At 38.6% G+C, this 24424-nt stretch overlaps 1 protein-coding gene and 1 pseudogene across 2 annotated transcripts in view; both read right to left on the reverse strand.

Annotated features, from left to right (window-relative positions):
• Window positions 1-24424, reverse strand: part of LOC110203745 (cytochrome P450 2C19-like) — a 118999-nt pseudogene that overhangs the window by 54669 nt on the left and 39906 nt on the right. The window contains exon 5 of the transcript XR_013485500.1: window positions 22886-23048. The product of XR_013485500.1 is annotated as a cytochrome P450 2C19-like (transcript). The remainder of the gene's footprint in view (window positions 1-22885; window positions 23049-24424) is intronic.
• On the reverse strand, window positions 3456-12710 carry LOC144456277 (cytochrome P450 2C25-like). Its single transcript, XM_078150985.1, has 4 exons — window positions 12385-12710; window positions 7803-7857; window positions 5449-5589; window positions 3456-4133 (listed from the first exon to the last, which is right to left on the reverse strand). The coding sequence occupies exons 1-4, from the start codon at window positions 12439-12441 to the stop codon at window positions 3895-3897; spliced, it is 492 nt and encodes a 163-aa protein (XP_078007111.1). The 5' UTR covers window positions 12442-12710; the 3' UTR covers window positions 3456-3894.

Raw genomic sequence — 24424 nt, forward strand, 5'->3', positions numbered from 1 at the left:
GACCACTATGGACCATTCTCAGTGAAGTAAATTGAAGGATACACTATGCATATGAATAGATCACCTCACCTGGTTCCTGGTGCAGAACTAGTTCAGTGAGCCTTCCTGGACTGATGATGTCTGGGAACCTCAGTTGGCTTACTGCTTGCTTAGATATGAAATTCAATTCTCTCTTTACAGCTTCTATTCCTCTCCTCTGAATGAGATCCCATTTCTAGATTCCTGAACTCCTTACCCCACCCCACATTTGAACCAATACAACAGATTCAATCCTTTATGATTAACTTGTGGCCTCTCATGGTGTACAGTCTGGGCAAAACAGACAAGAAAATCATCTCACTGACAAGGAAGAAAGAGCAAGATGCAGAGAAAGAAGACAGTGTTAGCACAAATCACCTACTAGCTTCCAAACTAGAATTGACACCTCCTATCTTCATAACTTCCTTATGAAGTAATGGTATTTAAACAGCTATTGGAGCCCATATGAGAGGCTATAGAGTGGGAAATATTTAACCAATTTAAGATAATGGTATTAAATTAACACACTGGATTTAAAAACACACTCACTTTACTCCACCTAAGGAAATCTTTTGTTGTTGTTGAGATATGACTTTTTCTGACCCCATTTGAGGTTTTCTTGGCAAAGAAATTGGAGTGGTTTGCCATTTCCTTTTCCAGCTCATTTTACAGTTGAGGAACTAAGGCAAACAGGGTGAAGAGGCCTGCCCAGGGTCAGAGAGCTAGTAAGTGTCCAAGGCCAAATTTAAACTCAGGAAGATGAGTCTTCATGATTCCCAGCCCACTGCTCTATAACAAACATAAAGCTATAATAACCAAAGTCTTTCTGGACATCTAGTAGGTGCATGCCCAAACATCATTCACGATGTCTGCCAACCCAAAGATAGAAAAATGATGACAAGCATCACATTAAGGAAGAAAAGATACATCGATATAAAAAGTGATGCAAATGAATTTCCCACCTATTTTACTACATCATTAAGAAACATGGGATGTGCATATTTAGCCAAATAAAGTAAGGAGAAAGGATATAGTGGGGAAAGAAGCAAATTGGACTCAGGACACCAGAATTCTGAAATTAGCAAATTATGTGGTCTGGGAAAAGTCACATCACTTTTCTGGACTTCACTTCTTTCTCATTTATAAAATGTAAAGATTGGATCAGATGGTTTATAAAGTCCCTTCCAGCTCAAAATTCTGTTTTCCTGAGAACACCAAAAGATAAATCTAGCAGACACATCAAAAATGGTCACTTAGAGTACTAGAAGCCTGGCCATTATGTAATTGTTTCCTTTACTGATCCCCCAAAACTGGTGACACTCCCGAAATTGACCTTGCATTTATTTTCTACATCCTTAGAAGATCATAAAGTTAGAACCAGAAGACACTTCAGTTGGAGCATCTATTCTCATTTTACAAATAAGGAAACTGAGGTCCAGAGAGGTTGTGACTTGACCGAGTTCCCATAGACAGGTGGCAGAATTGAGATCTGAACCCAGATTCTCTTTTTTACTCTTCCCATTGCACCACTTTGGCATCTTGTATTTATATAAGTTCATGTTGTCCTGTACTCATAAAATATACACTGAACTTCTGGATGGGCAGGTTGTCTCCCCAATAGAATATAAGACCCTTGAGGATAGGCATTGTTTACATTTTGATTTTTTACCAGTAGCACCTAGCACAGTGCTTGGATATAAGAATCTGGATGACCAATTGTTTGGTGTATTATAGTGTAGGTTAGACAAGACAGGCATTGAATTCAAATTCTGTGATTCTGTGAAGTGCTTAATTAATATTTGTTTGGCTGATTGATTTATTCCTGACCCTAAGTTTTCTATTTCATCTACTCAATTGTTTTCTAGGGTGACATACTCATTTAATCTTGGGGCAATAAGAGCTATTAATTTCATACCATCATTATGTGGTGGCTCATGTTTTTCAAATGTTGCTGAGACTAGAGGAAGTTTTCTAATGCTAAATGATAATGAAATAGTGCAAGTTGAAGAATATTGATCCTAAGGTCCCTTAAAAGTTGCTTTTTTTTTTCTTTTTGCAGTGTTTCTGACCATAAACACTACAGAAATGAAACCTGGAATTTCCCAAAAGGAAAAGAGGGTGGGTCTTTGATTTTGAATACCTTAATGAATGAGGAATGAACAAAGGAATGAATGAATGAAAAATTATTTATTAAGCTTTTCTTAATATAGTAGGTTCTTGGAGAAGCTAGGAGATTGGTTATCCCTTCAAATCTTCATCCTTTCCTCAAATAAGATAAGAGTAAACTAAGATTGGCAATATGGCTGAAGTTAGAAGAACTCTTACCATTTTTCAGAGACAGCAGACAGTAATTTTATTGATTGCTTGCTTTTTGTATCTTTTAAGTAGTTGCAAATATTTATGCATATAGCCAATCTTAAGTCCCCACACTCTTGGACAAAAAGAAAACTGGACTATTTGTGTGTATTTTGGAAGTATGTCATGATGGTAAATGAAAGAATCCCTTCTCAGCAGCATTTTGTAGAGTGAGGAATTTTGGCATCTTGCTCTATAGTAGGTTTAAAAGTGTCAGAATGTCACTATACAAGGTTTCTATGAATAAAAGACTTAACTCCAGAAAACAATTGGAAGAGTAATTGTTACTGTTTTCATCTGTATACAAAGGAGAGACCACTGGTTGTGTTCTTTACTTGATATGTTAACAGATACCTTTCTGTATTTTTATTTTTAGGCAATTGGGGTGAAGTGACTTGCCCAGAATCACACAGCTAGTAAGTGTCAAGTGTTTGGTCTGAGGCTGATTTTGAACTCAAGTCCCCCCGACTTCAGGGCTGGTGCTCTATCCATTGTGCCACCAAGCTGCCCTGATACTGTTCTGTATTAAAGATGAGGATACTATTGTTAATAACAAGCTAGATTAGTGTACATGTAATGATAAGCCTTTCAAAAATACTTTTATCACTGGGGGATAAACACCTGGGGATATTACCACTACAACTAGTGATATGGACTAGTTGACATTGCAGTTAGAGACACTTTTTCTTTTAGAAGTCTACAAGAGGGATGGGCAACAAAGAGTGGGTAGGCAACCTGGAGCCTGGCCCTTGGCTCAGAAGAAATTGAATTTGCCAGCTGAACAATTCTATATACCCCAGTTGAAAATTCTCAGGCAGATGTATAATTAATTGGAATTGAGTACCTGTAGGATCCTGTCTACTGCCTTCATTAAATCAATCTTTGTAATGTGTGTGTCAAATGATTCTTTTTTCCAGATCCTGAAACAACCTGGCCTCCTTGACTATGTATTGCTGTGAAAGCCATCCCTCCCCATAAAATACATTCCTCACATTCTGTCAAACTAACCTCCCTTTTGCATAGATCAGGTCAATGTAGAGCTTACTTTTTTTTACTGAGTAAACAAAGATGCAAGTCTTCTCTTCCTTTCCAGGCTTATCTTATATTAATATCCTCTAAGTGCTCTATGCTTCAGTCAAACTGAACTATTCAAATGTGTCCTGTATTTTTTTAATGCAATTATAGTAGGCAGGTGAAATATGTAGTAGTTGTGATACTAGTAGTAGTAGTAGTAGTGGTGGTGGTAGTTATAATAATTGTGTAATGCAAACTATAAGTACTAAATAGGTCACAGGGATATGGCATCTAACTTGCAATGTGAAAGGTGGATAGGATTTTAATTTCTTAGAGTTGAAGAGAACAGAAGAAATATTCCAGGAATATGGAATTTCTGGGGAATGTTGGTGAAAATTAAATCATGATTTTTTGCAAAAGTCAAAGGGTGTATTAGATTAAGCTAGAAGGGTATGTTGGGCTGAAATCATAGAGGGGTTTGATTGCCATGAAATGAATACAGCTTGTTCATTGCATATGAAGAGACTCTAGAGAAGTTGAAACCAAAGGTGATCCTTCACATGTTTTAGGAAGATAGAAAGCAAAGCTCCTAGGAGGGGGTAGTTGGATCAATCCATTGACAACTGGGTAGGTGTCAATATCTTTGGGGTCAATGGGAGATTTCAAGGTAAAATTCTGTAAGATGGTAGCAAAAAACAGAAATAATTCCATCTGAGCCATGCTTTCCCGAGCACATATCCATTTTCCTGAAAGAGACAAACATAAGGATTTGATATTTGTAGACTTCTAAATCATCTAGACCACTTCTTTAGACTTAGAGAGAGGCCACTAACACTCAGTGGCTTTAGGTGAGAAACTTCATGCATTCCTTTCCTCTCTGGTCCTTGACTCCTTTGAAGAGCCAGTTCCTCTTGAATAGAGTAGGAGGACTGATCCAGTATCCTCTCTCTAAAATCAATCCCCCTAAGCCCGAGCAAACCCTGCAACTTATATTTAGAGGAAAGTAGTCATTGTCTTAGGGAGAAAATAATCACTCATTTATAATCTCAAAAACTAAGTGTATGGCTACCCAGAGTAACTACAATGGTTCAAGGTGACAGAAGAATGATCAAAGTTCCCTTTGGGAACCTCTTGTCACCATTTTGAACAGAAAACCCCTCTGGAGTATACCCTGAAACTTCATGACCAACCACTTACCAAAAAAACCCACCATTCTCTCCTAGCTATAGCCCAACTATTAGAACAAATTGACCATGGCATTGGAGACCACAATGTCAGGGATATTGCCAAAATTCATGTCTGCCAGACCTAGACTTGGCTATCACTACTATTATCAGATAACCAATAGGTTATCCTAAAAATTGAAGATAAAAGGACAAGACAGAGTATCAGCTATAATTCTGTACCCAATAGATCCCCATTAATATCTATGTAACTGGGAAAAGAGGTTCCATACTTATGTCACCTAGTCAGCACTCACATTTCTACAAAATGGCAAACTCTAAGATAAGACCTTTGGTTGCCTTAGCCGTAATGGTACCTGAGTAATGGGCCTTTAAGATAACCCAATCCCCTTTCTTGGCTTGATAAGATACAAGATTGTACCATGTTAATGTAAAAGCCTAGAAGACTTTATTTGAGAAGTAGATCCTGGTTGAGGGTGCCAGGGAGGATAGTTTTTAATATCAAAGGGACTTTGGTTGTGGGTCTGGATGCAGAAAAGAGTGGTCATTATCTCAGTTCTTTCCTCTTTTTTGGAATAAGCTCAGACAAGAAACCTGAAACCCAATTGATTTAGTTTAGTTGATGAACCATGGCCCAAGGAGATTAGAAGAATGATGTACTATGCCTCCACCCTACTCTCTGGTTTTTTAACTTGGAAGGACCATAATGGTCACCTAGTCCAACACAATCTTTTCACATATAAAGCAACTGAAGCCCAGAGAAATGAAATAATTTGACCAATGTCACATAGGTAAGAAGTAGCAAAGCTGTACTGAAACACAGGTCCTCTGAATTGTCAATCCATCTTTGATGCACTTATTTAGATGAATGTCTTACCTGCTGAAAAAGGCATGAAATAGTGGCTCTTCTTGAAGTTGCCACTTTCATCCAAGAAGTGACCTGGGTCAAACTCGTACAGATTGGGAAACTCTTCATCATCATACAAAGCAGAAGATAACTTTGGTATTATGGTGGTTCCTTGAAATGAGCCGATACAAAAGAAGAAAAAGAAAGTAAGAACCAAAGAACGTTAGAGCTGAAAGAAAACTTAGAACTATCATGTAGTCAAAACTCATCATTTTTAAGTATGGAAAGAGCCAATATTTTTTAAATGCCTATACTGATAGTAAATTAGAAACTCTATGAAAAATGAAACTGAATTTTGACATCTTATGGGACAGAAGCAGTACTGATCAGTAAAAGACACAAAGAGGCAGATCTCAGGTTGATAAAAGTTAATAAAATAACTTTTGACCATTAGATCCATCAAAGGAAGGAAGAGCCGCATGGGGGGACAATAAGCGCACCAATTGTGGATAAGTTGAAGCAGATGCCAAATGATCTGGAGAGGTAGAAATGAATTCAGACTTGTGTCAAGATTTTGAAGAATAAAAATATGTCACATAGAAGAATAAGGCAAGAGATTGGTAGCTCTTCTTGAAGATGAAGAAATTAGATGTTCTGGGGAAGAAGCATGCGCTTGTAGTCTAAAGAATGGTAAAGTTCACAGGTATTATCTGGTAAGATATCCAGGAAGAAGAGAAGAGTACTGGTTGGTGACTCCCTGTGGAAGGATACTGAAGCAGTTATTTGCTGACAATGACAAAAATAAATAGATCAGACATTCTCAGAGCACATATCAAACATATATCGAAGAACCACCCATGATTTGAAAAAGGGGATGATTATTACCCACCTCTGGTGATTTGCATGGACAAAAATAACACTCCCACAAGGAACTGGGAAGAATTTCCAAAGGTTATGACATTTAAGACAACAACAAAAACCTGAAGACCTTAGGAGTAATGACTACAGGTGGTGTGTGTTCATTATGGCTGTAATTGGAAGCAAAAGATTCAGAAAGGAAAGGCAGATTTCAGAAGTGGACATCTTGTAAAAGGGTGTTTCACAATGGGATTTTGATTTCTGTACCACATCTTAATAAAAATATAGAAATGATGGACTCCTATGCAGGAATGGAATGATACATCTAACAAAGGCTAGAAAGATTATTCTTTTGATTTCTGGCAAATACAGTCAAAAGGGTTTTTCAATGCTTATCATGTGGCTAAAAAAAACAAAAACAAAAACAAGTTGGACTAGAGATTTTAACACAAGGAAGCAAATTTTACCTCAAAGTTATAACTAGGAGTTGGTAGGATGAAACCCTTTACCAGAATGAAGCTCTGGAAAGAGTGTATCTTATTAAAAAAAATTAGAATAGGAAAAAGAGGGTGGAGTAGTATATATTAAGAAGATATACTTATGTGAGGCTATTTAGGAAGCAGAAAAAAGAGTGATGAAAAGCATCTAGATACAGAGAATTGGAGGCAACACCAAGAGTGACATTGCCATGAGTGTATTCCACAGACTACTTGTACAGAAAGAAGAAATAGACAAGGAATACAGGAGACAGATTATAAAGCCTGGTGGTGAGACATGATGTAGCAGTGATGGAAGACTCCAATTATTCACTAGGATCTTGAGCATCCCTTCTGTCAAAAACAGAGCAGTTCATAATTCCCTGAATTTTCTTAATGATCATTTTATCAAGCAAATGTAGCAGAACTGAAAAGGGGCAATTCTTTCATTGATCCAGTTCTCACATCTGAGAGGAACTTGGATAAAATAGATGTGAATATAGATCTGCAGAAACCCTGTGGCACAACATTTTGCAAGTATGCTATCACATTGGCACACTTTCTGTACACACCTATGGGTTATAATGATGGGAATTTTGTGGAAAGTGACCAGTCCATCTTAAAGTTTATAATAGAGGCAATTAAGTGGCCCAATGGATAGAGTACAGGCCTTGGAGTCAGAAAGACCTGATCGACATCAAATACTCCCTAGATATATGACACTGGCCAAATCATTTACCTTGTCTCAGACTCAGTTTCCTCATGTGTAAAATAAGAGTAATAACACTGCCTACATTTCAGGGTTGTTATGAAGATAAAGACAAACAATACTTGTAAAATGCTTCACAAACCTTAATGCCGACTATTATTATTATCACCAAGAACGACAAGAGTTAGTTACTGAAAGCACATAGAAATACAATTCTGATGATGGAAGGAAAAAGAACATTCTCTAAAGATACCAATGTGGATAAGGTGGTGGTGTAATGGAGAGGTTACAAGATCTGAAGTCAGGAAGACCTTAGTAGAAATCCTGACTTGGACACTTACTAGCTGCATAATCCCAGGAAAGCCAGGTGGTGTCTCTAAGATTTAGTTTCTTCACCTGTAAAATGGAGATAATAATGTCATCTACTCCTACAGAGTTATAAAAATTAAATGAGATAATCTATGTAAAGCAAACTTCAAAGTACTTTATAAACAATAGCTATTTATTATTATTATTATTGTTGAAAATTCAACTTGGATTTTTCAAAGACAAGGATGAGTAAAAGAAGTATGTCACAGGTCCATAAGAATGACAGAAGTGGTAAAGCCCAGAATGAACAGAAGCTGGTAAGGCAAACAAAGGGCAACAAGAAGAGATTTTTAAAAACTATATTGTGGAAAAGGGGAGGATTAAAGAAAAGATGACCCCACAACTCAGAGAGTTAAAGGATGAGGATGACAAGGGACAAGAAAAGATACAGAAATTCTCAATTTTTCTTTTCCTTCTTTTTTTTGTTCTGTCCAATGGAATGAACTTTTAAATGAAATGGATAGGATAAATAAATATAGCTAATAGAGACTGAATACCACAGAGAAGTAAGGAGAAAATAAGAAAGCACCTAGACACCTGAGCAAGAAAAATAAAGTGAAAGTACACTTCAATTTTCACTCAGACCCAGGAGTGTATTTCTAAAGAGATCATTAATCTAGATAAGAAAGGAATAAGGAAATGACTCTAGATAAGGAAGTATGATTATTTATGATTATGATTATTTCTCTTTTTTGTGGGTGTTGATGAACTGGTAGATCAGGAGAATGCTTCAGATGGTGTTTCCTTAGACTTTCGCAAAACTTTTGATAAAGATGTTCATGTTCTTCCTCTGAAAATGATGGAAATAGCAGGTTACCCTGTCATACAATTAGGTGGATTTAAAATGGATTGACTGCCCATATACAAAGGGTAATTATTGAAGGTTCAAAGGCAGCTCCTCAGCTCACAAATAAGGATTGTATTCCTTCTAGGAGTCATATTTTAGGAGGACATTGAAGAGCTGGAGGCTACTGAAGGCAGGCCAACCAGGATGGTAAGAATAACAAGTCCATGCCATGTGAGGATAGGTTGAAGGAAATGGGGATATTTAGACAAGAGAACAGAGGACATAATAGAACAGGAGACATAATAGCAGATTTCAAGTGTTTTATGGCCTGTTACTAGAAAGAGAGAGCAATTTTATCCTATTTTATTCCAGAGGACAAAACCAAGAGCAATAGGTTAAAGTTACAAAATTGCAAATGTAGGCTTAATGCAAGAAAAAAAATCTCCTCAAATTAAGACTGTAAGATTAGAATGGAATGCCACAGCATTCTATTGAGTGATTTCCCCTCACTGAAAGTCTTCAAGCTAAGATTGGATGTCGACAAGGAGAGGATCCTGCAGATGGAATTCTTTTTCAGATTGGGGATGGACAGTATGACTACCGAAACCCCTTCAAATTCTAAAGTTCTGTGACCTCTTCTCAGGAATGAGGTTAGCCTGAGGTTCCATCTTACTCTAAGATTCTTTGACTCAGTGGGAGAGAGTATACAACCCCTCTCATGCTGACTAAATTATGTGTATTATCAGCCTCTAATTCCACCTGCTATCTCAGGGTATTTCAGGAGAATCAGGAGTCCATATCTCAAGGTGGTGCTTGTTGTCTCTGTTCCAGCAGTAAGTAGGTCAGTTGCAATACAGACCAAGGTAAATTCAGATTGTAGTTGTTGCTTTTCCTAGGAATAATTCAGTGTGATTAGTTGAAAAGTAAGTGAGGCAACAGGGCACAACAGAAAGCATGATGAATCTGAAGTCAGAAGACCTTGGTTAGAATCCAAGTTGTGATTTTTTTTTGGAGGAAAGGCAGAAATCAAGGTTAAGTGACTTGCCCAGGTTCCCACAGTCAGTAAATGTATCAGATGGGATTTGAACTCGAGCCCTACTGACTTCCAGGCCCATGCTCTATCCACTGTGACACCTAGCTGCTGCCACCTCCTAATCCCACAGCTCTGATTTGACCTTGGCAAGTGATTTAATCTTTTTATGTTTCATGTTCATCATCTAAAAAAATGAGGAGGTTGGATTCAATGACCTCCAAAATGTCTTTCAGTTCTAAATCTATGATCTTATATATAAATTAAGTTTGACCAACACAATTTAAAGTGGAACAAGAAGATGGCAATTATCAAGGCGGTATGACCACTGTGGATATTACATATAGCAGAGAGACAGAGACAGAGACTAGATCTGCAATTTCATTTGCACAGAGAATTTCCAGGTAAAAAATTCTCTCTACCAAGGCAAATCTGTACTTTCTATAAAAAAAAAAAAACCCTTAAAGCCTCAAGAGTTACCTAGTCTTAGGTCACTATAAGGCTAAGTGATTTATCCAGCATCATATAGACAATTTGTGTCAGAGATGGGACTTGAACTCCATTTTGCCTGGCTCTGAGGGCACTTCTTTATATACTACATCACAGGGTGGGGGTCAATCTCTCAGCCCTAAGGCCACAGGCAAGCAACAAAACTGTATGTGGAACAAACCAGATGTAACTGGGAAATGTTTAACAAAATAAAGATATAAAACAATATAGATAATGTTAATTTCTGGATTTTCTAAATTAATATGAGGCCTACCAGGATCCATTTCTATCCATGTTTGACACAACTATACTGTGTCATTCTATATAGCATATATCAAGAATATCTGTGGATATATACAAGCAGCTAGGTAGTACAGTGGAGTGAGTGCTGGACCTAGAGTGAGGAAGACTCATTTTCCTGCACTCAAATCTGGCCTCAGACACTTACTTGCTCTGTGAGCCTGGACCAGTCACTTAACCCTGTTTGCCTCAGTTTCCTCATCTGTAAAATGACCTGGAGAAGGAAATGGAAAAACACTCCAGTATCTTAGCCAAGAAAACCTCAAATAGCATCATGAAGAGTCTGAGACAACTGAACTGGCTAAAGAACAAATAAATGAGCACTGTATAAATAAATATAACATTATATTTTTCTCCTGATTTACTATGCTAAATAAATCCTGTTAGTGTATGTGAGTTTAGTGAGATAAGAAAGAGTTATTGGTTTAACAAATGAGGAATGAAAAATTATCAACTTACATGTATATGTGTGTATATATATATTTTATATATATATATATATATATATATATATATATATATATATATATCATATATATACATGTATATAACAATTTATACAAAAGAGATCCATGTATATTTTCCCATTTCATTTTCATCAAAATACTGTGATATAGGTAGTGTATTACTACTGTCATTTTACTGATGAGGAAATTGAGACTCTAAATGGTTTGTCCTTGACCATGAGATATTGGTATTGAGGGAAAGTCACCACTGAGGTCAGAAATTGAATATATAAGAAATACCTAGCGGACTAAAGATGAGAAAAGTAAAAACATGGGGAAAGTGGGCAAGCACTAGAGGACATAATTCAAGTTCAAGCCAGCTAAGGTCTACTGCCATTGTGGGTCATCAGGGGGGAAAAAGCATATGGCATTATTCATATTCTCATAGATGAAATAGAGAGCATTAAAAGAGACCACGTAATTGTTCTAAAAATCTCTTGCTGTGGTCTACATATTTGCCCTCTCCAACATTCCCTCATCCTCCAAATGGGTAGGAATCTGTGGGAGAATATATCCTACAGGCATACTCTGAGGAAAATAGAATTTTCCTTGTCGTTTATGTTGCTATATTGCTGAATTAAATGTGTTTCAATTTGAATTAATGTGTTGTCTGGTTGGTCTGGTAAGAAAACCATAAGTGGTGACCTCAAATTATACTTCACTCCTTTAAGTGGGTCATTGATCCATTTCATAATGTCCACCAACATATCTTTTACCTTCTTGCATATTTCTGGTACTTCCAGGGCTTCATTTATTCCATAAGAATTACATCAGAATATTCCTTTGTTCTAGTTTTGTTTCCAAATTGGTTGATTTTTTTTCTTTATGTAACTTTGCAACAATTTTTCTTCCCTTTGATTTTGCTCTTTGTTGTTTGTACATGGCCTGAAAAGTGAGCAGCCTCTAACTCCATCATCTTGACTGTAAAACCCACCATCCTCCCCCCAAGTAACTACCACAGCAGCCCGTCCATTCCAATCAGGCTGCTCAGATTAAAGTTCCCTATACCCACTGTCTTTGGAGAATCCTGATATGTCCTGCCCAGTGCTCACTGCCTTCTTCAAGACCCAGATCAAAACCTAACCCTTCCAGAAGGAAGCCTTAGGATAAGGCTACCCAAATGTTACATTTCTTGCTAATTCCAAATACCTTCATCACTTAAATCCTCAATTTATAAACTATTTTGGTTTTCCTTACAAATTCCTGATAATTATTCTCTTGTCCTTACATGTGCTTCCTTCTTTCTGTTGGGTTAGAAATTCCATTATGATTAGGACCCTATCATCTGATTCTTTTGTCTGCCCCATTTAGTGCCCTGATCACACTGTGATTAATATATGATTACTTACTGCTCTATGTTTCTGAATATGAGTGTCAGCGTCTAATACACAAGCCATTTCACCTACAAGAACTGAGATTAAGACCTACTGCTCACACTCTACCTGCTCCATTTTCATCAGGAAACAGTCAATGAAGTCCCAAGGATTGCTGGGGTCCATTGTCCTTCAGTGCTCCTTCACTTCTTCCAAAACAAATTCATGTAGTAAATAGAAATTTTTAATTGCTTTATGATGAGATCCAGGGAGATAATGTATTAGAGATGGAAAAGAATTGTAGACCTAAGAAGAAGAATTTTATATCATACTTTATTGGAGAAAGACAATACTTCTCTACTCCAGCACTTGGATCATGTTGAGAAGAGGGCTCAGTAAGGGTGGGAAAAAATGCCCTTTGCAAAATAGTAACTTTTCTCACCATTTCCTATACAAACCTCCTAAAAAACTTTAGTATTCTGCTTCTTGGTTGACTGAGACTACCTTGGCCTTCACGCTGAATCCTTACTTCTGACAGAAAAGTTCTCATCCTTTCTCATTATGAGGTCTTCTAAGAGTTCTGCCTGAAATCTTCCACTGGGACAGCTAACACATTTGCTAACCTGATCCAAGCTTAGGTGCTCAAGGGAAAAGTCAGTTTCTCTGTAATAACATGAATTTTGACATTTAGTCCCTGTGATCAGTGGGTGAACTACTGGAAGAAGAGGCCTTGTATTGTCCCTCAAATCAGAACACATAGGGGTGATGTTCTCTGTCTTTAGTCACTGTCAATGAAGAAGAAAATATGAACCCAAACCAGCATGGCACTGTTGTGCCTTCCAATGGAATACATAATGAACTCTAGCTCCTTGCAGTACTTTCTTAGAAATAAAGGGAAAAAAAAATTTTGAACTCCAAAATGAGACAACAGTGGCCTTACCTGCATCCATGGGGAACTTACAATCTTTAAATTTTCTCCTAAAAGCTTCATTAAATATGGAAATTTCTGGTCTTTGCATTCAAAACATTTCTGGAAAATGATAGAGCAGATCACATTGCAGGAGCATATCCAAAAAGAATGTGGGGTCACATGGTAATTCTAACAGGAGAAAGAGAGAAAGACTTTAACATTGCTGATGTGATCAAAAGGAAGGCTTGCCTGCCTTTAGGTAGGACCTGACTTTCCTGCTTTCCCCTCTAGCCAACATTCTAGCTGATATTTATGTGGCACAGTGAGGTTGAAAATAAACCACCTGTTATGAAGCATCTGATTTCATCCACATAAGAATCCTAAGTGCAAATAGGATAATTCCCATTTTACAGACAAAGTTGCTGAAGCTCAAGAAAATTAGTTGATTTATGCCATAACTACAAAGGATCAAGAAGTGGAATTCAAAGCTAATTCTCTCCTGGTACCAGATATTGTGCTCTTCCTACCGAACGACATCATCTCCCATTTCTAAATCCCTATTCATCGCCTCATCTGAACCAGCTTTTGCTTTCAGACTTCTTTACGTCTATTTTTAAATTTTATTTTATTTTATTTTATTTTATTTTATTTTTTATTTTATTTTATTTTATTTTATTTATTTCAATCACTTATCCCAGGATGAAGTTTGCCAACACTGGGCTGGAAGTCTTGCTATTCCAAATGCTCTTAGGTTCAGGGTTCTGGGTTGTCAAAGGAGAGATGATGTCAAGGTGGGGATGGTAGGTTGCCTTGACTGGCATATATTGCCTCTTCTCTCTCCCTCAGGATGCCCCACTGCTTTAGGCAGGCTTCTCATCTGCCTTATGAATAACAATTAGCTAGTAATTGGCAAGCAACTGGTCATGATGGCCGGCCCCTTCTCCATAGGATTTGCTTCCCCAGATAAGAGCTGTGAGCACTAGACTAGGACCAAGGGTCCAGAGATTGCTGCCACCCTTTTGTCCCTTGTACTTATCTACCGGTTGGTGGTAGCTGGCCATCAGTGGTTCTACACAGTGATTTATCCTCTTAATGAGAACTGGAGAGATTGGCCTAGAAGGGATTTGGAGGTGAGGAGGACACTGCTATTCCCAAGGTCTTAGACTCAAGGGCCTGGGCTGTCTCCATCAGGGTCAGAGGAGAGATAGTGGCCAAAGTCGTGGTTATATTAAAAAGGCCCAAAGATAGAGTCTTGGAGATATTCACACTGAGGAGACTGAAGGTGGATAGTGACCCAGTAAAAGAATATTGAGAAGCAAAAATCAGGCATGAAGAAGAACCAGTAGAGAACAGCATGATAGAGGTGAGGGAGAAGAGAGTAACAATCAGCCAAGCCACCAGCAGTCATTAAGCTCTTACCAGGCTCTGTGTTAAGCACCAGGGGTACACAGCCAAAAGTGAAACAGCTCCTGCCCTCAAAGAGGGCATTACATTATAATGAGGGAGACAATATCTACACAAAAGAGTGGCAAAACTCCCAGATTCCAATGTGGTGGGGTATTGCTGTTCTCAGTTTATTCCTATATTATTCCTGGTGAAATATTCTAGAGTAGGAGAGTACATATGGCTAATTATGAGCAATGTCTGACAGTTCCCTTCTACTGCCCAATTCCTGCCACTCAACACACATACGCACACACACACACACACACACACACACACACGTATATATGTATATATAAATAATATATATATTATATATGTATACATATATATGTGTGTATGTATATGTATATATATGTATATGTGTGTATATATGTATATGTATATTTATGTGTGTGTGTGTGTGTGTGTGTGTGTGTGTGTGTGTGTGTATTATTGGGACACCAAATGGTTGTAGAGTAAGTTACTTTGTACCTGTGCATCGTTTCACCCAAGGAGCCTAAAGGATTATTTTTTTTTCTGGCTAGACTGAAATTATAGTCTCCCTACTTCACTCAGGGATGAAAGAGTGAGAGTCTCTGTTTCTTGTCTTTTTGTGGATTACTAGGTGGCTCAGTAGATAGTGTTCTGGGCCTGGAGTCAAGAAGAGTCATCTTCATGACTTCAGATCCAGCCTCAGGCATGTACGATTTTTCACAGTGGGCGAGTCACTTAATCCTGTTTGCCTAAGTTCCTCATCTATAAAATGATCTGAAGAAGGAAATAGTAAAGCACTCCAATATCTTTGCCAAGAAAACCCAAATGAGATCACAGAGTGTCGGACTTGACTGAAATGACCGAAGAAGAGGCATACTTAATAAGAACAGAAAGATACATAAGCTCAGTAGCAATCCCTATATCAAATGGCTTTTCCTAGCTTTCTTTTTTTCCCTAAGGAAAGATGCTATGTGGGATCGCTATTTATTGAGAAATGATTGTTGAGTCAAAAGAGTTGTACTTAATTTGAGCCTTTGATACCTTTATCATACACACATGATACATACATACTACATCTCAACATGTCATGTCCTTTCCCTGAATACATTACACCTTCCTACCTTCAGATATCACCCTCTGATTCCAGAGATACAATAAGGATTTCACCTCACTACCCTTATCCTGGGAACTATATTTTTGCCTATAATCTTATTTCCATAGGACCTTTATCAGGATATCAAATTCTTCATCCTCTGCTTCAAAATCCTTCATAATGGAACCCTGGAAGAAGAAAGTGACTGATGTTGCTTGCAATGGACTTAATTCATGCTGCTTTCATTAAATACCTTTCTGAGAAAATAGAAGCTAATGCCATGAGGCCTCACAGTATATATTGCAAAGTTTAGATCCCCATCAAAATGCTTATACTCTCTCTTTCACTGATGCCAATCTCACAAATTGCATTCACTAACACATAACTCTTGATCTCATAACACAACTAACTCTGCTGCTGAAGTAGCTAATGCTCTGCCTCAGAATCCCCTCAAAAGAAAAAAAGAAAGAAAGAAAAGAAACTCCCCTTCAATGCAGGTGAAGAGCTGAAGAAAGGGCTTGGCAAAATGCTACTTGGGAAATTTTAATCTTTTGCCATTGTTCTGAATCTGATTTCACAAGTCATAAGGTGTTGTGGTCAAAGGATCTTAGATATTGTCCAGTCCTCTCCTTTCATTTTATACATGAAGAATCTGAACAAGATTAAGTGACTCACCTAAAGTCAGGAATGGTTAAGTCTCAGACTAACCTAGGACTCAGGAATCCTGACCAAATTCCTGGATTCTTTCCACTCCAGATCATGAAATGAAACTAAAATACTAGCATAAACACCACCCTCAGTGCTACTGCAGACATCTCAAACTCATTACTTCCAACATTGAATTCACTGTCTTCCTCACCCACACCTCTCCTTCTTCTGTCCTTCCCTATTTCTGTTGAGGGAACCATCACCATTTCAGGCACTCAGGTTCACAACCTCAGTGGGTTCCTTCATTCCTAACTCTTCCCTGAACCTCACATCTAATTACTTGTGTAATCACTTCCTACTTTACATCAGCTTTCTTTCATTCTTTTGGTGTTTTTTGTGAGGCAATCAGGATTTAGTGACCTGCCCAGGGTCACACAGCTAGTAAGTGTTAAGTGTCTCAGGCCAGAATTGAACTCATGTCTTTCTAACTCCAGTTAGAAAGAGGATAGAGCATTATCCACTGTGCCACCTAGCTGCCCCATATCAGCTTTCACAGGTGTTCCCTTCTCTTCATCCGTGTATACTAGTGCATGCCTCCATCACTGTTTTACCTGGAATTTTACAATATTCCTGTTTCCAGTCTTCTCTTTCCAATTCATTCTCCACACAGGCAGAGAGTGATTGGACTGACCAGCCACAGTCAGACACACTGTACCTTCACCCTGACATAGTGCTATCACTCTGGTCCTTTTCAAGCACAAAAGACAACAACCAAAGTGATTTTCCTAAAGTGATAAGCTGAACATATCATTCTCCTACTCAACAAACTCTGGTTCAATATTACTTTCAGAATCAAATACACATAAACTCCTCTGCTAGGTTTTTAAAGGCCTTCGCAACCTGGCCCCAACCTACCTTTTCAACCTTACTGCAGATTATTCCCTTCCAAGCACACTATGGTGAACGGGGCTTTTTGCTGTTCCTCATACATGGCACTCCTCCCTGGTATTGTACCCCAGCCTTGCCTCAGTCTCCTAGAATTCTCAGCTCAGCTCAAGTGCCACCTTGTAGAATCAGACCTTACCTGATCTCCATAGCTGCTAACGTCCTCACTTTACATCTGGGGTGTGTGTGTGTGTGTGTGTGTGTGTGTGTGTGTGTGTGTGTATGAGTGTGTGTGTGTGTGTGTGTGCTATGTATGTATATGTCTATATAAATATATATATGGTATGTATGTATATCTGTCTATTCATATATATATGTAAATGTATGTGTTGTCTCTTCCCCACCCCATTTAAATATAAACCCCTAGAGCACATTGACTAAATTTATGTTTGTCTTTGCATCTCCCAGCACTTAACCCAGTGCTTGGCACATGATATGTACAAGTTTTCCTCTATCTCATTTCCTTCCACACACTCTATACTCCAGTTCCTCCCACATGGGACTCCATTTTCCATTTCTGAACCTTCACACTGGCTCTCTCCTTCCCCTTTCCCTCCCCCCACAGCTTTAATGCTTTCTTTCCTCCTAGTTTCTTTGGTCTTTTTTAATACCAAGCTCAAATTCTACCTTATAGGAAGCCATTTCTGACCTCCATGGGCTGCCATATTTGTGCTGCTGATTTATGTCAAGCCTGAAGTCTAATAAGATTTCCCAAATTGTTTTTTTTTTTCAGATAAACTGCTGTCTAATCACCAAAACAGCTACATGGAACAATGGATAGAACACTTGGCCTGTAGTTGAAAGGTCTCAGTTCAAATCTAGCCTCACATGCTTACTAGCTAAACTAGTCATTAACCTCTTTTTGCCTCAGTTTCTTCACCTGCAAACTGAAGAGCAATAATAGCACCCACCTCCTGCAGTTGTCACAGAGATCAAATGGATAGTATGTGTAAATCATTTAGCACAATTCCTGGCACAAAGTATGTACTATATTTCAAAGGTTTTGTTGTTGATTCATTCATTCATTTCTCATCTTGATTTACTCAAATGTCCCTACTGCAAGTGTTCTAGTTTTTCTGTAGCAAAGAAATATGTTTACCTTCTAGTCAGTTATCAGGAGTTGTAATGGAAAGGTTATCAGAGTCTTTTGCCAGGCAGTAGCTGATAGAATGCCATGACACAGGGATTTTTGTCCTAATTTTAGCTCTAGTAGGCTAAGCAAGGTGACCTATTCCAGAAGTAGCCAGATTATTAAAATTTTAAGACTGGTACAAAAAGTAGAGATGGGGGGTAGAGCCAAGATGGCAGAATAAAAACAGTGATTCGCTTCAGCTGTCCCACAAAACCCCCCAAAATACTTGTCAAAATGGCTCTAAACAAATTCTAGAGCAGCACACCCACAAAAAGACAGAGTAAAACAAATTTCCAGCCCAAGTCAACCTGGATGGTTGATGGGAAAGCTCTGTTTCACAGGGCTGAGAGAGGAGCTCAGTTCAGTGTGGATCTCGCAGCAAAGACCAGGCCTCAGTGAACCTGGAATGGCCTCAAGGGACTGAATCACTAGCAGTTGAAGTGGTTTCCAGACTTCTCAACCCACAAATGCCAAAGACAACTTAGATGCTCAGTAGGAAAGGTCTGTCAGAAATGGATGAGAGAGGAGCGTGGTCTGGCCCCAGTCCTGGCACAGCCCCACAATGGTGGCTGCTTCTGGAGCCCTTGGCCCACAGATGATGTATGGATCAAGTGGCTGATTAGAGGGGGATTGCAGGGATTGCTTTTCTGGTGCTGAGGAAGGATTCTCTTGCTTTGCTCCTGATTAGATCTGGGTCCCTGTCATGGGTTAGTCACCCTGGGGCAAGGAGGAGTGCTAGCATGGCAGAGCTTGTGCAGCAGTGAACAAGGAATCCTTCTCACAGTTCCAAGGCAGAAAAGAATGCTTGTGGTCACCCATAGACCAGACAACAGGCCGGGAAATGAGTAAATACCTTGCCTTTGATTGCACCACCTTGGAAAAACCAAAATTTTACAGGTCACTAGAAGTATCTCTGAAAACAACTGAACAAAGCCCCTGACACTTGGGAAAGTACATTTTCCACTCTGGAAGCAGACCCCTACCTTAACAAAAGAGTTTAAACCGCAAGTACACGGCTGAGAACATGAACAAACAGTGCCAAAAAAGAAAAAACTCACACTACAGAATCTTACTTTGGTGACAAAGAAGATCAAAATATAAAAGCAGAAGAAGAAAACAAGGTCAAAGTTCCTGCATCCAAAGCCTCCAAGAAAAATATGAATCAGTTTCAGGCCATGGAAGAGCTCAAAAAGGATTTTGAGAAGCAAGTAAGAGAAGTAGAGGAAAAACTGGGAAGAGAAATAAGAGTGATTCAAGAAAAGAAGTCAACAGCTTGCTAAAGGAGACCCAAAAAAAAAATACTGAAGAAAATAACACCTTAAAAAATAGCCTAACCCAAATGGCAAAAGAGGTCCAAAAAGCCAATGAGGAGAAGAGTGCCTTGAAAAGCAGAATCAGCCAAATGGAAAAGGCAATCCAAAAGCTCACTGAAGAAAATAATTCCTTAAAAACTAGAATGGAGCAAATGGAAGCTAGTGACTTTATGAGAAATCAAGAAATTATAAAACAAAACCAAAAGAATAGAAAAATAGAATACAATGTGAAATATCTCATTGGAAAAACAGATGACCTGGAAAATAGATCCAGGAGAGATAATTTTAAACTTATTGGACCACCTGAAAGCCATGATCAAAAAAAGAACCTAGACAGCCTCTTTCAAGAAATTATCAAGGAAACCTGCCCTGATATTCTAGAACCAGGGAGTAAAATTGAAATTGAAAGAATCCATTGATCACCTCCTGAAAGAGATCCCCATAAGAAAACTCCTAGGAATATTATAGCAAATTTAAGATTTCCCAGGTCAAGGAGAAAATACGTAAGCAGTCAGAAAGAAACAATTCAAGTACTGTGGAAACACTATCAGGATAACACAAGATTTAGCAGCTTCTACATTAAGGGATCTGAGGGGTTGGAGTATGATATTCTGGAGATCAAAGGAGCTAGGATTAAAAGCAAGAATCACTTACGCAGCAAAACTGAGTATAATCTATCAGGGGAAAAATGGAAATTAAGTGAAATAGAGGACTTTCAAGCATTTTTGATGAAAAGACCACAGCTGAATAGAAAATTTGACTTTCAGATACAACTTAAGAGAAACATAAAAAGTTAAACAGGAAAGACAAATCATAAGAGACTTATTAAGATTGAAATGTTTACATTCCTACATGGAAAGATGATATTTGTAATTCATGAGACCTTTCTTAGTATTAGGGTAGTTGGAGGCAATATATAGAGACAGAAGGTACAGGGTGAGTTGAATATGAAGGGATGATATCTAATAAATAAAATTAAGGGGTGAGAGAGGATTTTACTGGGAGAAGGAGCAAGGGAGAGGTAGAATGGGTAAATTATCTCTCATAAAAGAGGGAAGAAAAAGCTTTTACCATGTAGGGGAAGAGGGTAGAGGTGAGAGTGAATTAATGAATTTTGTTCTCATCAGATTTGGCTTAAAGAGGGGATAACATACACACTCAATTGGGTATGTAAATCTATCTTACCATACAGGAAAATAGGAGGAAAGGAGATAAAAGAGGGATGGATGATGCAAGGGAGGGCAGATTGGGGGAGGGGGTAATCAGAAGCAAACATTTTTGAGGAGGGTAAAGATCAAAGGAGAGAATAGAATAAGGAGGGGGGAGATAGCATGAAGAAAAGTATACTTAGTTTTTTCACAACTTAGCTATTACAGAAGTGTTTTGCATGACTACACATGTATAACTTGTGTCATGTTGTTTGCCTTCTAAATGAGGGTAAGTGTGGAGGGAGGAAGGGAGAGGACTTGCAACTCAAAGTTTTAAAAACAAATGTTAAAATGTCTTTACATGCACCTGGGAAATAAGATATACAGGCAAAGGGGTATTGAAATCTATCCTGCCCTACAGGAAAATAGAAAGGGATGGGGATAAGAGAAAGGGGTGAGGTGACCGAAGGGAGGGCACATCACGGAAGAGTATTCAGAATATATGCCGTCTTGGGGGGAGAGGAAGGCAAAGATGGGGAAAATATTTGGAACTCAAAATCTTGTGGAAGTGAATGCTGAAAACTAAAAATAAATAAATGTATACGTATTTTTAAGAGTATAGGTACCTTTCCTTCATATGTATTCTGATCCACATTGGCTGTACTACACCCTGCTTGGTCTTTAATGGCTCAATATTTTGGATGATCACTGTCCTTGCAGACAGAAGTAATTTCAATTTACCTGTTACTGGTGGTAGGTAGAAAATCCTTGACCACCACCTTCATTTCATCCATTTTTTGGCATATTTTCTGAAATTGTACATCTATTGGCTGCCACTCACCCTTTCGTGCTATGCCCAACAGAGATATCACTTGGCAAACACAAAATTCTCAATCTCTCACACAGTGTGGGGTCTTGTCTCAGTCATTCATTTTCTTGGAACTCTTAAGAAAAGTTGATTAGTGAACATTTAAAAAGGGTGGTCACTTAGAGTCAGCATGGGTTCCTCAAAACTAGGTCTTGATAGCCTAATCTAATTTCTTTTTTTAACAGTATTATCAGACTACTACATCCAGGCACTGCCTTGAAGACTAGACACAGATTTCATCAAGGCATCTGGCAATCTCTCTTATGACATATTAATAGAGAAGATGGAGAAGACACTGGTCAGATTGCCAGAAGTCCTGTTCCTATGAATCTCAGTCTACATAAACTAGTGGTCATTGTCCAGTAGGAGGACACTAATTTAGGTGCTAGGCTGCTGAGCACTGGATCTCTGAACATCAAGGAGAAAATTCCAACTAACTGGAAAATGAACTAGAGTAATGGATCTTGGAAGGTAAAAATTACAGATGAGTGGGGAATGGTTATGGCAAACTGTAAAGGCTAGATAGATTGGAGAAGGAGATCTTGCTTCTCCCTCCAGGACTCTTCCACCCCACAAATCATTCTCTTTCTTTCGTTCTTTCTTTCTTCCTTTCTTTGATTCCTTCCTTCCATTCTTTCTCTCTTTCTTTCTTCTTTTCTTCTTTTTCTTTCTCTCTTTCTTCACTTTTCTCTCTCTTTAGTCTTTCCTTTCTCTCTTATTTCTTTTCTTTCTCTTTCTGTCTTTCTGCCTTTACTTCCTTCCTACTTTCCATCATTCCTCTCTTTTCTTCCTTCCTTTCTGTCTTCTTTCCTTTCTTATTTCTCTCTCCCTTTTTTTCTTTCTCTCTTTCCTTTTTTCTTTCTCTGTCTCTCTGTCTCTCACTCTCTTTCTCTCCTGTGGGTTTTTTTTTTATTTTTTCCCTTAGTCTCTTTCTTCCTACTTTAGCTGGCTACAACATATAACATGAACCTATGCAGCTGCTGCCTTGGACAAAAGACAAATGGCTTACATAGCACTCATTACATCCTGCCCAACAAATCACTTATTTGGGGGCTTTGGTTTGAAAGTGGGTCTATTTCAACTTATTTCTGAGAATATGCTTTTTTCCATATTCTTGTCTTTATCTTCTTGCTCTTCACCAAGCAGAAACTTACCTAATCCATTGCTAATAAATTCAAATATTGGCATAGGTCCTCTGTCAGCAACCTTGTCCCCATGATCAATCAGATCTTCTTTCACTGCCTTGTGCCCATGGAACACAACAACACGCTTAACACCCAATTGCAGAGTGAACACTGGGCCATATTCTTTTGCTAACTGTAAAAAGAGATGTGGGCAGTAGTGAGTGAGTCATCGCTGAATCAAATGATAAACAGCGACTTCAGGTTACAGGAGCCAAGATGGTAGACTAAAAAGGTAGTTACTCTCACCCTCCCCTATCAACCTCTAAAACCCCAGAAAATATCACCCCAGAAAAAAAAAACCTGGAACAGCTGAACTAGAAGAAAGATGGGAACAACAGTGCAGCAGCCCAGCAAACAGGTCTCCCAGTGCATCAGCAAAAATAAGAGAAGCAGGCAGCACTACAAAGAACCCAAGGTGGATAAGCAGCCTGCAGCATTCATCTGAAAGGAGCTGAAGAAAGCAACCTAGAGTCTTCCTAAACTCCCAGCCTTGCTGATTCCAACCCAGCACAAGGTGAGCTGTCAGAACCCTACAGCTTCCAACTGTCAATCAGGAGGAGATCCTGAAACCCAGGTAGTAGAGCAGGCAAACATCAACACCTGGACCTCCAAGTGCCTCAGTGAGGGCAAGGGAACCAGTGGAAACCAGCTCAAAAAACCACCAGGTGCCCCAGCACTCAACCATAAAGGAATCTCCCAGTGCATTAGCAGAAATGAGGGAGGCAGCATTGCCAGGGACTCCAGGCAGATAAACACCCTGCAGCACCCATCTAAAAGGACCTGAAGAAAGCTAAAGGAAAGGAAAAGCAGGCAACCTAGAATTGCCTGAAAGTTCCAGCCTTGATGATTCCAGCCCAACATGAGATAAGCTGCCAAAACCCTGCAGCCTCCAATTGCCAACATAAGAGGCCCCAGCACACAAAGCCAGTGACCAAGACCTACGCTCCCAACACAGGAAGCTTGTGTCAGTGCCCTCTCTTCCCCAGCAGGAGAGTTCAGTCTCTTTAAAGGCCAGGGAATAAAGAAACACCATGAGTAAAAAGAAATGTACCATAGATTCATATTGTGAGAAGAGTGAAGACCAAGACAGAAATTCTGAAGAGGACAACATTGTCAACAAACCCACATCTGCAACATCAAAAGGGAATATGAAATGGTCTGAAGCCTAAAAAGCCTTCTTAGAAGAGCTCAAGAAGGATTTGAAAAGTCTAATGAGAGAGGTAGCAGAGTCCTTCAAAAATACAATTGGCCAAATGGAAAAAAAAGTACACTGAATAAAACAAATCCCTAAAATACACAATCGGCCAATTGAAGAAGAAAATACAAAAACTAACAGAAGAAAACAATTTGTTAAAAACTAGAATTGGAGAAATGGAAACTAATGACTCTTTGAGAGAGCAAGAATCAGTCAAAAAGAACCACAAAAATGAAAAAAAGAAGTATGAAAACATAAAATACATCATCTGTAAAACAACCGACCTGGAAAATCGATCCGGGAGAGACAATTTA

The sequence above is a fragment of the Phascolarctos cinereus genome, unplaced genomic scaffold (genome assembly GCF_003287225.1).
Source record: "Phascolarctos cinereus isolate Bilbo 61053 unplaced genomic scaffold, phaCin_HiC Scaffold_3;HRSCAF=262, whole genome shotgun sequence".
NCBI classification, from domain to species: Eukaryota; Metazoa; Chordata; class Mammalia; order Diprotodontia; family Phascolarctidae; genus Phascolarctos; species Phascolarctos cinereus.

Excerpts from the sequence above, each read along its gene's own strand:
- LOC144456277 (XM_078150985.1), bottom strand. The coding sequence starts at position 12,441 with ATGGACCCCAGCAATCCTTGGGACTTCATTGACTGTTTCCTGATGAAA. Across the intron at positions 7,858-12,384 it reads TCCTGATGAAAATGGAGCAG|GTGAAGAAACTAAATCTTAG; the intron begins GTAGAGTGTGAG and ends TCCATTTTACAG. Across the intron at positions 5,590-7,802 it reads TTCCTGGGATTATGCAGCTA|GAACCACCATAATACCAAAG; the intron begins GTAAGTGTCCAA and ends GCTCATTTCAAG.